Source organism: Aotus nancymaae, unplaced genomic scaffold (assembly GCF_030222135.1).
Source record: "Aotus nancymaae isolate 86718 unplaced genomic scaffold, 86718_ANA_hifiasm-v0.15.2.pri h1tg000016l, whole genome shotgun sequence".
NCBI lineage: Eukaryota > Metazoa > Chordata > Mammalia > Primates > Aotidae > Aotus > Aotus nancymaae.
In genome coordinates, this window is record NW_026988428.1 from 6,351,463 (window position 1) to 6,367,884 (window position 16,422).

General features: G+C 39.1%; 1 protein-coding gene across 7 annotated transcripts in view; it reads left to right on the forward strand.

Annotated features, from left to right (window-relative positions):
- The window catches only part of CEP83 (centrosomal protein 83), a 209,690-nt gene that overhangs the window by 81,466 nt on the left and 111,802 nt on the right, over positions 1-16,422 (forward strand). For 6 of the 7 annotated variants that reach the window (XM_021675614.2, XM_021675611.2, XM_064376882.1 and 3 more), the window contains one exon: positions 7,604-7,855. The exons of the other annotated variant lie outside the window; for it this stretch is intronic. In XM_021675614.2, the coding sequence (XP_021531289.1) occupies positions 7,604-7,855 (252 nt within the window). The remainder of the gene's footprint in view (positions 1-7,603; positions 7,856-16,422) is intronic. 7 annotated transcript variants of the gene reach the window in all.

A 16,422-nucleotide genomic window follows, 5' to 3' on the forward strand; every position in this document is an offset into this window, starting at 1 on the left:
ACTTGTAGCAATGGATGGGAAGGCGGTGTTTTACATCCTAGGGTTAAGGTTGGGGAGCATAATTGGAGCTGTTGAGGGAGGTACAGGTTTGGGGAGGAGGGTGGCAATGAGGTGTGGCTGTGGCCCAGGAATAGTTAAGGAGGCAGACAATTTTGCTAGGATATTTTGGCCTAACGGGACGTAGACAAGTGGGGGTGATTAGGCAAGAATGTGGAAAGGAGTGCTGGCTTAATTGACACCAGATTTAGGGAGTTTTGAGAGGCCTAGAGGCCTCGCCGTTAATTCTCACAACAGTTATCATCCAAGGAGACAGGTTCTTGAAAAGAAGGCAGCGTGGAGTGGGTGGCCTCTGTGTTTATTAAGAAGGGGATGGACTTAGCCCCCACTGTAAGAGTTACCCGAAGTTTGGCATCTGTGATGGTCCAGGGGTCTTCTGAGATGCTAGGGCAGCGTTAGTCTTTAGCCGCCAAGCTGAGAATTGGAGCTTCAGGAGCTCTGGCAGTAACGACGTGAGTCAGACAATTGACTTTCTGTGAGAGCCCCCGCACAGATGGGGCCGGGCTTATGAGAAATCCTGGGCTGTGGGCATTTCTTGGCCCAGTGGCCAGGTTTCTGACACTTGAAGCAAGGTCCAGGAGGGGCGGCTGGACGTGCTGCAGTTTAGGCACTTTGAAGTCTTTGTGAGCCAGTGACGTGGCTGGGGTTTGTTTTATGGAAGAGGCAAGCATCTGAAGTTCTGAGATATGCTGCCGCCGGGCAGATTTTTCCCTATTGTTGAACACCTTGTAGGTGAGGTTACTTAATTCCTGTTGTGGGGTTTGAGGGCTAGATTTTAATTTTTGTACCTTTTTTGTAACGTTGGGGTTGATTGGGTGATAAAATGCATATTAAGTGTTTTTTAGGGGTGACAGTAGAAGTAAGGATGACATTTAAGTCACTCCAGGTGAGATTATAGGACTGGGTTAAGTATTGGAGGATTTGATGAAAAGGAGCCTAACCTGTGGCCAATTTGGAAAGGTTGGATAAAGGAAAAGGAATGTGCACCCTAACTATGCCTTTGGCTCCAGCCACCTCTGGAAAGGGGGATTGTTGGCAGAGGCAGAGGAGGTAGCTGTGGGACTAAACTGTAAGCTGGGAGTAGAGATTAGGGAGGGATTGGTGTGTAAAAATATGCCTGGACGTAGGGAATTTTAGACCATTTGCCCTTGTTGTGACAAAAATTGTCTGAATTTTGTAAAATAGGTCAAAAGTGCCATCTTTTGGCCAATTGGAGCTGTTGTTTAACTTGTATTGTGGCCATGCGGTGTTACAGAAGAAGATGAGATGTTTGCGTTTTAAGTTAGGAGACAGTTGAAGAGGCTTGAGGTTCTTTAGAACACAGGCCAGCGGAACGGAGGGAGGGATAGAGGGTGGATGATTGCACATGGTTCTGGAAAGGCATCAGAGACAAGGAAAATGGGCATGCAATCCAGCCACTCAGACGGCATCTGTGGTTGAGCCTGGGTTGAACCTCGTCGTTGGTGGGTGGTCAGAGAAAGCGTCCTCTACGTTGACCTGCCACCAATATTGGCCATGAGCCTGGTGGGCGAGTGACTAGGGTGAATGTCTTCACGATAGTCAAACCCCTGGGAAAACTGGGTCCCCGGATCCGTGACATACGTAGGATTTTCCGGTCATGAACCTCATGGAAGAACTTGGTTTACCTGATTTTCTTTGTCTTTGCAGTGGAAAAAGGACAAAAACCAAAAGGGGGAGGAAGTGGAAAGGAAAAGACAAAAGAATGGGAAAGCAAAAAAGAGAGACTGCTTACCAAAATAGCTGGTGGTGTGCATCTGTGGGCTGGTCTGATGACCCCAGGTCAGTAGGTAGATCTCTTCATGGAGGGAGCACAAGAACAGGGACGGGGGGGGGGGGGTTTGGTCTCCCGTAGGAGGTCCCCCATCCTAGGTTTCCGGCACCAAATGTTGAAAAAACGTGCGCTTTGAATGAAGAGACCTTCCAGACATGCTTTGTGTGAGCAACATGGCTGTTTATTCACCTGGATGCAGGTGGGCTAAGTCTGAAAAGGGTATTAGCAAAGGGCAGTGGGATAGGAGTTGGTTTTACAGGCTTGGGTAGTGTTTTAGGGGGCAGGGGTGTTGCGGAGTAAGTTCAGTTACGGTGGTGGGGGTTGAGGCAAGGAGTATACAAGTTCAGTTACAATGGTAGGGTTAGGTGAGAGGTGTTAACATTATCATAAGAACAGTTAAGACGGCAGGGTTGAGTGAGAGATATTTACATTATCATAAGAACAGTTAAGATGGCAGGGTTGGGTGAGGGGCTTGTGGGAAGCTCTGCTGGGCGATGAGGGACAATATCGAACTCAGGCAGGGAATGGGAGACTTCAGCCGAGGCAAGCAGGACTTCAGACTTTCAGGCTTCAGGCTTGCATGTGGAGACCTGACAATAAGGACTGTCAACTCATAATTCTATATCCAGCAAAAATACCCTGCTGGAATGTAGGGGAAATCAAGACATTCTCAAATGAAGGAAAACGAAGAGAACTTTGTGCCAGTAGACCTATCCAAAAGAGAAGTTTGTCGAAACAGGAAGAAAACAGTAAAAAGAAGGAATCTCAAAATATTAGGAAGGATAAAGATACATGGTAAACAAAACTGTGGTTATATGTAATAGACTTCCCTTTGCCTCATGAATTTTCTAAATTTTGTTTGGTGGTTGAAGTAAAAATTTTAACTCTGATGTGGTTCAGAATGGATAGAGAAAATATTTTAGGTAATTATAAATGAGCACAAGGGCAAAGATATAAAAGGAGGTCAAGTTTCTCACATCACTCAAACTTGTAACAAAATAAATTTAGTAGACCTTGATAAGTTACATAAATATAATCACTAGAACAACCACCAAGAAAGCTATACAAGGGGTTACATTCAAAACATATGGAATCCTGAAATGTTTAATTAACCAACAGGAAGGCAAGAAAAAGAAAACAGAAAAACTAAAAACAGAGAAGCAGCAGAACAAAAGTGACTTAACATATCAATAATCATAATAAATGTAAATGGTCTGAATACATGAATTAAAAAACAGATTTACAGTGTAGATTTAAAAAATGACCTAACACTTACTGATGGTCCCCAGCTTACAATGGTTGAACTTGGATGATTTTTCAGCTTAACGATGGGTTTATTGGTATGTAACTCCGTTGTAAGTCAAGGTGCTCCTTATGACTTAATGCGGTCATGGTTTTACTGTATGCATGTCACTTTTTACCATTGTAAAGTTGAAAAGTTGTAACTTGAACCATCATAAGTCAGGGTCCATATGCTGTGTTGCCAGTATAAAATGCATTTTTCACTTTTCATGAGTTTATTGTAATGTAATTGCATCATAAGTCAAGAACTGTATGATGTCTGTAAGAAACTCCAAGTATAACAGTATAGACAGTATAACAGTATAGGATATAAAAAGATATATCATAGAATCATTAATTAAAAATAGGAGTGGCAGTATTAATATCAGGTAGAGCAGACTTCAGGGCAAAGGAAATAGCAAAGAAAAATACCAGATTTATATATAGAAAGATATGATAAAAGAGGTCAACCCAGCAAGAAGACACAGGAATGCTAAATGTATGTACACTAGAGGTGCAGATGTGAAACAAAAATTGATAGAACTAAAAGGAGAAATAGACAAATCTATAATTATAGTTGGTGACCTCATACCCCTCTCTCAACAATTGTTAAAACAATTAAAAAATCATCAAGGATAAATAACCCAATAACACAATCAACCAACAGAACCTAAATAACATTTATAAAACATGCCACCCAAGGAGAACACCGAGACATATTCTTTTGAAGTATTCACTGAATATATGTAAGTGCTCACTGAATGTATACAAGATAGACAATATCTTGAGCTATAAAGTAAATCTCAACAAACTTTTACAACTTGAAAGTGTAATGAGTGAGTTCTCTGACCACAGTAAAATCAAACTAGAAATTAATAACAGAAAATAGCAGGGAAATCTTCAAACACTTGGAAATGAAATGACATACTTCAAAAATTTATGGGTCAAGGTGGAAATTTCGATGAAAGCATTTTAATGAGATGAGATTTCAAAAAATACATTGGATGAAAATGAAAATGCAGCATATCAAAAATTTTAGGACACAGCTAAAGCAGTGCTAAGAAAAATTTACAGCACTAAATACATGCATTAGAAATGAGGGAACTTGTCAGTAATGTAAGCTCCCACCTCCACCTCAAGAACCTAGAAAAAGAGTATCAGAATAAAAGTAAAGCAAGCAGAAGGAGGGAAATAATAAACATAGCAGAAATTGAAAACAAAAATAATAGGGAAAATCAGTGAAACAAAGAACTGGTTATTTGAAAAGATAATAAAATTGGCCAACTTCTAGCAAGACTGACAAAAAAGATGGAACATACAAATTTTACTTATCTCAGGATTGAAATAAAAAGTATCACTCATGATGACCTTGCAGACATTAGAAAGGAAATAAGATAATCCTTTGAACAACTCTACCCTGATGAATTTGACAATACAGATGAAATGGATCAATTTCTTAAAAGGCACAAACTACCACAGCTTATTTAATGCGAAATCTAGACCTGTAACTGTTAGGGAAATTGAATTCGTAATTTTAAAATTCCCAAAATGAATAGTTAACTAGAGAATTTTACCAGGTGTTTAAAGAAGAATTAATACCAATTCTACATGATGTCTTCCCAAAAAATGGAAGACGAATGTTACCAATAGGGGAAGCTTGGTTAAGGATACCCAGGATCCCTCTATATTAATCCTTATAAGAATTCCTTTTGAACCTACCATTATCTGAAAAAGTTGAATTTTAAAACCAAGTAACTGAAGAAAGAAATCTTATACAGAGGAACAAAGAGTGACAACAGATTTATTTTTAGAAGTAATACAGCCAGAAGACAGTAGAGCAGTATCTTTACTGAAAGAAAAAATAACCAGTTTATTGGTTTATTGGCAGTTTGATTCTCTTACCCATATCCCTATGCTGTATTGTAAAGGTAATAAAAACAAAGATGGCGTAATTAGATAATACTACCTTTCCCTGTTTTGTGCCTTGGAGAATTGAAGTGCTATCATTTTTTGAAAAAGAAATCATCACTATTCCTAGTTCCTAATCGGTTTCTGTTTAGTTTCCTTCAACAACTTTTTAAAAAGTAAAATTAGTTAACACATTGTCTTATCTGTCAAGTAAGTTTGAATTTTAGAGGTGACTGCCATACAGGAAGATTTAGATAAAGTTCATAAAAGCAAAATGTAAACAAAGCCCTTTGGAAATTTAGAGGAAAGATTGAGCACACAAGAAATTGAGGACATCAAGGAAGATGACATGTGAGTCTAATTGAGAATGGCAGAAAAGGAAAGAGCTGAGGGCGTATCCAAGATCTGTGTCAAATGTCTGGGACATGAGTGGTGTTACGGCAGTGACTGAATATAATAAGCTCCGCATCAGCAGAGGTTTTGTGTTTATTTGCTTATCTGCCAGATTATATGCTTACTACCTAAAGCAGTATTGGGGAGTTAGTAAGTACTCAGTAAATATTTGTTGCATGAATAAATAAATGAATAGCAAAATTAGAAGGCAGTTTTGGCTAGAATGATTCGATAGGTCTGCTTTAGGAGTTATGGAATCTAATTCTCAGCTATCAACTAGCTGTCATCCAATCTCATGGCTTCAACTATCACTTTAGCTATCACACAGATACCTCTGAAAACATGTGGAAAAAACCCAATAATATAGGACATATGCAGGTCAAGAACATTAACTGTGTGAGCCCATGCGTAAAATGGGGACTACGAGAGAAATTATTGTTAATATTGATTTTACATGCAGAGCACTTAGCTCAGTATTTGATCCATAGTAAGTACTCAGTGAAGGGCCCCATTGTTTGAACCTGAGTTACACATTGACTACTGACATAGATGAGCCATCATACTTCTAATATAGCACATTAAAACCATATTTAAGTTACCTTATATAAAAGCTAAACAGTATCTTAAAGATCAGCTAGCCCAAATTCTTCATTTAAACTGAGGACAGAATGAAATATGACTTGTACATCACAAAGCAAGTTGAAGGAAAAAAAAATACAGTGGATAAAAAGGTAATCAGGGACCAAACTAGGAGGTTATAGTCATTTATAAAGCATGGGAAAAAAAATAGGAGAGAAATACTAATTAGTTGAGCTTTTCAGGGCTTAACTCTAAATGCTACAGCTTCCTTCAAGGATAAATTTTATTCTCTGGAAAATAATATTTGTCTGCTGGATAGCTCAACCTATATTTCTCATTGACAATTTAAATTCAATATGTCCAAAACCAAATTGGAATCACTATGTGTTAAAATTAAAAAAGTTATTAGAGTGTATCTAATTCAGCTTCCCATTTTACAGGTGTGGCGAACAGATCCTGCCCTGGGCTAGAGGTCTTACACTTTTTAGATTCATTGATAGTGCTGTGATCAAAAAGTTGTTTCTTGGACCACTTTTGCCTAGGTTGCAGAGCATTTCTTTAGGTTTTTTTGAGGGGTGCTTACAGTGAGCCTTTCAGAAAGTTCATCCTGGCTACAAACAACCCCTGGTCTTGTTTTGAGCAGTGGTTTTCAACTTCTTTTTAAAAAACAAAAAACCTAGCTGAATCTTTTTCTTAAATTGAATCATATGAAGAAACCCCCAAAAAGAGACCAAAAATAAAAGCCTCTGAATTTGCTGGTGGTGGTGTTAAGGGATAGATAGTTGGGGAGATCAGGAAAGGGTAAGAATGAGTTCTACCCTGGTTGCTTGCCCCTGGTCCCCAGAGATGAGGAGCATCTGAAATGCTTCAGAGGTTAGGAAACAGTTTGAAACCCACTGATTTGGTGGCCTACAAAGTCCAGCAGTGATAGTTGGCATGAATGACAAGACCATTGGTGTCTCTGCTCTACAAGTTCCCCAGTGACTTTAACACCTGCCCTGGCGTACTGATTTTTCAATTCTTCTTCAATCTAAGAACTAAGAACTAGGCCATCATTACAATTAGGACTTTAATAAACTCTCAGCTGTCATTTAAAAACTCTCATCAATCACATTTGCCTTTATGTATACAGACAGGCAGTTTTTGTGTGAAATAAATTGCCCTGACATAGATAATTTTATTAGTATAGACATAGCTCAAGAATTAGTCATGTGTGGAGAAAGCTTAGCCGTAGTCAGAGTTTTGGTCTTGCATGAACCGCTATAATATTTTCATGAATTTTAAAATACTTGATGTATTTTTAATAATTATTTTTATAGCATTCTAATTTTAAATTTTAGCCAGCAACTGCTTAAGCCCTGTGCTAGACACCACATGAAGACAGGGCGAAAACAGGACACAGTCCTTGCCCTTACATTTGAGTCATACCAAGAACAGGAAGAAGGCGATAGTTAAAAATTTTTCCTTTGTACTTTGTTTCAGCACCTGAGCTTAGATTTTGTGCAATTTTTAATTTTACTGACTTGTAAAGCATGTTCATAACTGAAAATTTAATAATTTAACCTTGTATGCCTTCTTTCAAATTATTATTAGATTGCAAGACTGGAGGAAGATAAAGAAGAACTACATAACCAGATGCTTAATGTTGATCTCTCAAGAGACAGCAAAAGAGTGGAGCAACTTACTCGAGAAAAAGTCTGTTTGTGTCAAAAATTAAAAGGTTTAGAGGCTGAAGTAGCAGAATTAAGGGCTGAAAAGGAGAATTCTGGCACTCAGGTAGAAAATATCCAAAGAATACAGGTGCGGCAGTTGGCTGAGATGCAGACTACAGTCAGGTCCCTGGAGGTAAGATTCTAATTACTTCCCAGTAGAGTATGGCATACTTTTTTAAAGTGCAATTGACAAGCCTCTGATTTTTAGAGCATAAATGTATGCTTTTCAAGCTAATGCTGGCACATTTGTGTAATCCCAAGAGTATTTATTTGAAGAAAGCTATTGATTCATAAGCAATACATATGCTACCACATTTATAAAGGGATATTTATTATTTCGGAGTCAAATCACATATCTGAAATGACGTAACTCGTATAATGCCACATAGTAGAGTATGCAAAATAAAAGTATATGTATTTGGTTTCTGAGACTAAAGTCATCTGAAACCAGAAAGAATAATTTCTTCCAAGATAGCACATTCCTTACACTGGGATTTGAGATCTTAAAATCATAAATCCTGTTTGAACAGAAATACTATATTGATATATCTTATGACAGCTTCTTGCCAGAGTAGTAAGATTCAACTTTAAAAGTATACGTGGCTTTACAGAATTGTTTCCCTGGGTTCATTAGAGAAAGATAAGTATTGGCAGACCAGACTGGTACTCCTAGAGGTATAGCTTTTTGATAATTCTTGGTTTCCATTTTATTCAGATATACTTATTCTTCTCGTTCTTAGTGCCTAACTTGTAGCAAACATACCTGTTTAGTAGTTTTGATTTATTTTGTGCAGTTCAAACTGTTTGTTTTTCCCTTTGGGATAGTTGTGAAATGATTTGGGTTGAGGGGACATTAGCGGGCATTTAATTTGTAGTTAAAATCAATATCTAAGTCCAAGTTGTTGATTTTTTTCCCCCTGCCAGTGGTACAGGAGCACATTGGTATGTTTTGAAGAGTATAAACTACTTTTAAATTTTTTTACATGATGCTTCTGTCAGTATTTACTGGTTTTCTGAATTAAAAGATGTCAGTATCATTGGATCTTAAACATGAAGCAGTTCAGAGTGAGATTGTTTATGTTGCTATGCTTCTATCCTTAATGTATTCTGCACAGTGACAGAATAAGTGAGATGATTGCAGTTGAATATAGTATACAGTCCTGATATGAAACTTCCCATTGAGGTCCTTTAGAGTGAATATTTTCAGGGCAAGTTGAATGATGACAGAAGATTTGTTTGTGACATTTTCAGAAGAGCCTATATTTAATTTTATTATTTGTCAGATGAAATGAAAATAAGCACATGACAGCAAGCATTTCTTTCTTCTTTAACTTTCTTGGCTATAATTGTACCCAGAGAGTATTATTTCATATATGAAGAAAATAGTTTTTTCTTCTAATTATTTGTCGAATATAGTTCTTATCATATTTAAGATAAATGTTCCTAAACTTAAGGTGGTTTGACTTAAGATTTTTTGAGTATATGATGGTGTGAAAGCCATATATGTATTTATGTACTTTGAATTTTGATCTTTTCCTGGGTTATTGATAGGTGGTATGATACTCTCAATGCCGGGCAGCTGCACTGAGCCACAGTTCCTTCCCAGTCAGTCACATGATCTTGAGGGTAAATAACCTCTTTACAGAGTACTGTGTCGCCAGATGATTTTTCCCAACTGTAGGCTAATGCACATGTTTTGAGGATGCTTAAGGTAGGCTCGTCTAAATTATCGTGTTCAGTAGGTTAGGTTGTATTAATTGTATTTTGGACTTAGATATTTTCAATCTGTGATGGGTTTATCAGGGTTTAACCCCATCATAAGTTGAGGAGCATGTATATATAGGAAATGAGATGTTATAAAACTGAAACTTATCCTTTAAATGCCAAAATGTTTTCATTTTAATTATGTTGAGGCTGAGTGTGGTGGCTCATGCCTGTAATCCCAGCACTTTGGGAGGCTGAGGTGGATGGATCACCTGAGCTCAGGAGTTTGAGATGAGCCTGGACAACATGGTGAAACCCTGTCTCTACAAAAAATACAAAAATTAGCCAGGTGCCATGGTATGTGCCTGAAGTCCCAGCTACTTGGGAGGCCGAGGAAGGAGAATTGTGTGACCCAAGAGGCAGAGGTTGCAGTAAGCCAAGATTGTGCCATTGTACTCTAGCCTGGGAGACAGAGTGAGACCGTGCCAAAAAAATAGGATCAGCTCCGGTCTGTAGCTCCCAGTGAGATAGGCACAGAAGGTGGATGATTTCTGCATTTCCAACTGAGGTACCTGGTTCATCTCATTGGGACTGGTTGGACAGTGGGTACAGCCCACAGAGGGTGAGCTGAAGTGGGGTGGAGTGTTGCCTCACCCAGGAAGTGCAAGAGGTCGAGGGATTCAACTCCCCTAGCCAAGGGAAGCCCTGAGAGACTGTACTGGGTGGAACGGTACATTCTGGCTCAGATACTACACTTTCGCCAAAGTCTTCCTAACCACAGACCAGGAGAGTCCCTCTGGTGCATATACCACTAGTGGCCTGGGATTCAAGCACAAAACTGGACGGCTGTTTGGATAAACAGTGAGCTAGCAGCAGGAGAGTGTTTTGTTCATACCCCAGCGGCGCCTGGAATGCCAGCAAGACAGAACCATTTACTACCCTGGAAAGGGGGCTGAAACCAGTAAGCCAAGTGGTCTGGCTTGGCAGGTCTCACCCCCACGGAACCCAGCTAGCTAAATTACACTGGCTTGAAACTGTCACTGCCAGCACAACAGTCTAAGGTCAACCTGGATCACTGGAGCTTGGTGAGGGAAGGGACATCCATCATTGCCTAGGCTTGAGTAGGCATTTTATTCTCACAGTGTAAACAGAGCTGTTGGGAAGTTTGGGCTGGGCGGAGCCCATCTCAGCTCAGCAAGGCTTCTGAGGCCAGACTCCCTCTTTAAAATCCTCCTCTGGGCAGGGCATCTTTGAAAAAAAGGCAGCAGCCCTAGTCAGGGACTTACTGATAGAACGTCTATCTCCCTGGGACAAAGTGCCGAGGGAAAGGGGTGGCTGTGGGCATAGCTTCAGCAGACTTAAATATCCCTGCTTGACAGCTCTGAAGAGAGCAGCAGATCTCCCAGCATAGTGTTTGAGCTCTGATAAGGGACAGACTACCTCCTCAAGTGGGTCCCTGACCCCGGTGCCTCCTGATGGGAAATGCCTCCCAGCAGAGGTCAATCTCATACAGGAGCGCTCCAGCTGGCATCTGGCAGGTGCCCCTCTGGGACAAAGCTTCCAGAGGAAGGAACAGGCAGCAGTCTTTGCTGTTCTGCAGCCTCTGCTGGTGATGCCCAGGCAAACAGTGTCTGGAGTGCACCTTCAGAAAACTCCAGCAGACCTGCAGCAGAGGGGCCAGACTGTTAGAAGGAAAACTAGCAAACAGAAAGGAATAGTCAACAAGAAGGATGTCCACCCAGATACCCCATCCAAAGGTCACCAACATCCAAAACTGTAGGTAGATAACTCCAGGAAGATGGGGAGGAAAAGTGCAAAGACACTGAAAATTCCAGAACCCAGAATGCTGCTGCTTCTCCAAAGGATCACAACTCCTTGCCAGCAATGGAACAAACTGGACCAAGAATGAGTTTGACAAATTGACAGAAGTAGGTTTCAGAAGGTGGGTAAATAACAAACTCCTCCGAGCTAAAGGAACGTGTTGTAAGCCAATACAAGGAAACAAAAATCCTTGAAAAAAGGTTAGACAAATTGCTAAATAGAATAACCAATTTAGAGAAGACATAAATGACCTGATGGAGCTAAAAAAACACAGCACAAGAACTTCGTGAAGCATACACAAGAATTAATAGCTGAATCAATCAAGCAGAAGAAAGGATATCAGAGATTGAAGATCAACTCAATGAAATAAAACGAGAAGGCAAGATTAGAGATAAAAGAGTGAAAAGAAACGAACAAAGCCTCCAAGAAATATGGGACAATGTGAAAAGACCAAACCTGTGTTAGATTGGTGTACCCGAAAGTGATGGGGAGAATAGAACCAAGTTGGAAAACTCTCTTCAGGATATTATCCAGGACAACTTCCCTAACCTAGCAAGACAGGCCAACATTCAAATTCAGGAAATACAGAGAACACCACGAAGATACTCCTTGAGAAGGACAACCCCAAGACACATAATAGTCAGATTCACCAAGGTTGAAATGAAGGAAAAAATGTTAAGGGCAGCCAGAGAGAAAGGTCGGGTCACCCACAAAGGGAAGCCCATCAGACTAACAGTGGAGATCTCGGCAGAAACACTATAAGCCAGAAGAGAGTGGGGACCAATATTCAACATTCTTAAAGAAAATAATTTTCAACCCACAATTTCATATCCAGCAAAACTAAGCTTCAAAAGTGAAGGAGAAATAAAATCCTTAACAGACAAGCAAATGCTGAGAGATTTTGTCACCACCAGGCTAGCCTTACAAGAGCTCCTGAAGGAAGCACTAAACATGGAAAGGAATAATCGCTACCAGCCACTGCAAAAGCATACCAAATTGCAAAGACCATTGACACTATAAAGAAACTGCATCAACTAACAGGCAAAATAACCAGCTAGCATCATAATGACAGGATCAAATTCCCACATAACAATATTAACCTTAAATGTAAATGGGCTAAATGCCCCAATTAAAAGACACAGACTGGCAAACTGAATAGAGACAAGACCCATTGGTGTGCTGTATTCAGGAGACCCATCTCATGTGCAAAGACACATTTAAGCTCAAAATAAAGAGATGGAGGAATATTTACCAAGCAAATGGAAAGCAAAAAAAAAAAAAAAACAGGAGTTGCGATCTTACTCTCTGATAAAACAAACTTTAAACCAACAAAAATCAAAAGACACAAAGAAGGGCATTACATAATGGTAAAGGGATCAATACAACAAGAAGCACTAACTGTCCTAAATATGTATGCACCCAATACAAGAGCACCCATATTTATAAAGCAAGTTCTTAGAGACCTGCAAAGTGACTTAGACTCCCAAACAATAATAGTTGGAGACTTTAACACCCCACTGTCAATATTAGACAGATCAACGAGAGAGAAAATCAACAAGGATATCAGGACTTGAACTCCGCACTGAACCAAGTGGACCTCATAGACATCTACAGAAGTCTCCACCCGACATCAACAGAATACACATTCTTCTCAGTGCCACATCACACTTACTGTAAAACTGACCACATAATTGGAAGTAAAGCATTCCTCAGCAAATGCCAAAGAATGGAAATCATAACAGTCTCTAAGACTACAGTGCAATCAAATTAGAACTCAGGATTAAAAAAACTCACTCAAAACCGCACAACTGCATGGTAACTGAAAAACCTGCTCCTGAATGACTACTGGGTAAATAATAAAATGCAGGCAGAAATAAAGATGTTCTTTGAAACTATTGAGAACAAAGACACAATGTACCAGAATCTCTGGGATACATTTAAAGCAGTGTTTGGAGGGAAATTTATAGCAGTAAATGCCCACAAGAAAAAGCAGAAAAGATCTAAAATCGACACCCTAACATCACAATTAAAAGAACTAAAGAAGCAAGAGCAGACAAATTCAAAAGCCTAGCAGAAGCCAAGAAATAACTAAGATCAGAGCAGAACTGAAGGAGATAGAAGACACGAAAAATCCTTCAAAAAAAATCAGTGAATCCAGGAGCTGGGTTTTTGAAAATATCAACAAAATAGACTGCTAGTCAGACTAATAAGAAGTATCAAATAGATGCAATAAAAAATGATAAAGGGGATATCACCAGTGATCCCACAGAACTACAGACTACCATGACAGAATACTATACATACCTCTATGCAAATAAACTAGAAAATCTAGAGGAAATGAGATAAATAGAACCAATGACAAAAAACACATGATTATCTCAATAGATGCAGAAAAGGCCTTCATAAAGTTCAACACCTTTTCATGCTAAAAACTCTTAATAGACTAGGTATTGCTGGAATGATCTCAAAATAATAAGAGCTATTTATGACAAACCCACAGCCAATATCATACTGAATGGGCAAAAGCTGGAAGCATTCTCTGAAAACTGGCACAAAACAAGGATGCCCTCTCTCACCACTCCTATTCAACATAGTATTGGAAGTTCTGGTCAAGGCAGTCAGTCAAGAGAAAGAAATAAAGCTTATTCAGTTAGGAAGAGAGGAAGTCAAATTGTCTTTGTTTGCAAAAGACATGATTGTATATTTAGAAAACCCCATCATCTCAGCCCCAAATCTCCTTAAGTTGACAAGCAACTTCAGCAGTCTCAGGATACAAAATCAATGTGTAAAAATCACAAGCATTCCTATACACTAATAACAGACTGCAGAAGATTCTGTACAGAAGAGTACAAAAGAAACAGAGAGCCAAATCATGAGCGAACTCCCATTCACAGTTGCTACTAAGAGAATCAAATACCTAGGAATCCAACTTAGAAGGGATGTGAAGGACTTCTTCAAGGAGAACTAGAAACCACTGCTCAAGAAAATAAGAGAGAACAAAAACAGGTGGAAAAGCATTCCATGCTCATGGGTTGGGAAGAATCAATATTGTGAAAATGGCTGTACTGCCCAAAGCAATTTATAGATTCAGTGCTGTCCCCATCAAGCTACCACTGACTTTCTTCACAGAATTGGAAAAAACTTCTTTAAATTTCATATGGAACCAAAAAACAGCCTGCATAGCCAAGACAATCCTAAGCAAAAAGAACAAAGTTGGAGGGATCATGCTACCTGACTTCAAACTACACTACAATGCTACAGTAACCAAAACAGCATGGTACTGGTACCAAAACAGATATTTAGACCAGTGGAACAGAACAGAGGCCTCAGTAATAACGCCACACATCTACAACCGTTGATCTTTGACAAACCTGACAAAAATCAATGGGGAAAGGATTCCCTACTTAATAAATGGTGTTGGGAAAACTGGCTAGCCATATGCAGAAAGCTGAAACTGGATCCATTCCTTACACCTTATACAAAAGTTAACTCAAGATGGATTAAACACGTAAACATAAGACCTGGAACCATAAAAACCCTAGAAGAAAACCTAGACAATGCCATTCAGGACATAGGCATGGGCAAAGACTTCATGACTAAAACACCAAAAACATTGGCAACAAAAGCCAAAATTGACAAATGGGTTCTAATTAAACTAAAGAGCTTCTGCACAGCAAAAGAAACTCTCATCAGAGTGAGCAGGCAACCTATAGAATGGGAGAAAATTTTTGCAATCTGCCCATCTGACAAAGGGCTAATATCCAGAATCTACAAAGAACTTAAATTTACAAGAAAAAAACAACCCCATCAAACAGTGGACAAAGGAGATGAACAGACACTTCTTAAAAGAAGACATTTATGCAGCCAACAAACATATGAAAAAAAGCTTATCATCATTGGTCATTAGAGAAATGCAAATGAAAACCATATTGCAATACCATCTCACGCCAGTTAGAATAGCAATCATTAAAAAGTCAGGAGACAAGAGATGCTGGTGAGGATGTGGAGAAATAGGAACATTTTTACACTGTTGGTGGAAGTGTAAATTAGTTCAACCATTGTGAAAGACAATGTGGCAATTCCTCAAGGAACTAGAACCAAAAATACCATTTGACCCAGCAATCCCATTACTGGGTATATACCCAAAGGATTATAAGTCATTCTATAAAGACACATGCACACATATGTTTATTGCAGCAGTGTTCACAATACCAGAGACTTGGGACCACCCCAAATACCCATCAAAGGTAGACTGGATAAAGAAAATGTGGCACATTTACACTGTGGAATACTATGCAGCCATAAAAATGGACGAGTCCATGTCCTTTGCAGGGACATAGATAAAGCTGGAAACCATCATTCTCAGCAGACTAACACAAGAACAGAAAACCAAACACTGCATCTTCTCACTCATAACAACGCGGATACATGGACACAGGGAGGGGAACATCACACACCAGGGCCTGTTGCGGGTGGGATTGAGGGGAGGGACAGTATTAGGAGAAATACTTGATGTAGATGATGGGTTGATGGAGTGCAGCAAACCACCATGGCACGTGTATACCAGTGTAACCTGCATGTTCTGCAGATTTATACCAGAACTTAAAGTATAATAATTGTGTGTGTGTTTGTGTGTGTGTGTGTATGTGTGCATGTATAAAATGTTGAGTAGACATGTTTTTTATAAAAGCTTTTAGTTCCCCTCCCCTCATGAAATAATATTAGCAACCAGAAACTTTTTTGACAATTTACAGACTTCATTAAGAATCTTAATTATGTCATGATCTCAAGAGCCTCTTCGCTCATACTTAAGAAGTCTCCAGATTAGCTGAGGATTTTGAAATCCTGTCTTTCCCTGTTTCTTTTAAAATATTATTGATTTTAGATATTTAATTTTTATTTCTTACTATCAATGAGACCTCTCTTCTGCTTTCTAATATGCTTCTGTTGTAGACTGGAAACTTCCAAAAATGTTTCAAGTAAGTCAGTGTTAAGCGTAAATAGACATCAAATGAATAACGTGTACTTTCTCTCATGAGAGAAGTATATAAGCTTCATTTTATTGGTGGCCATTCATATGTTGTCTAGATACCTTTGTGGCATATTTCCTCGAACACTGTCTTTCAATTTTGAATTCTACCAATTTGAGAAAATTCTTGTTTGGTATATGTTAAT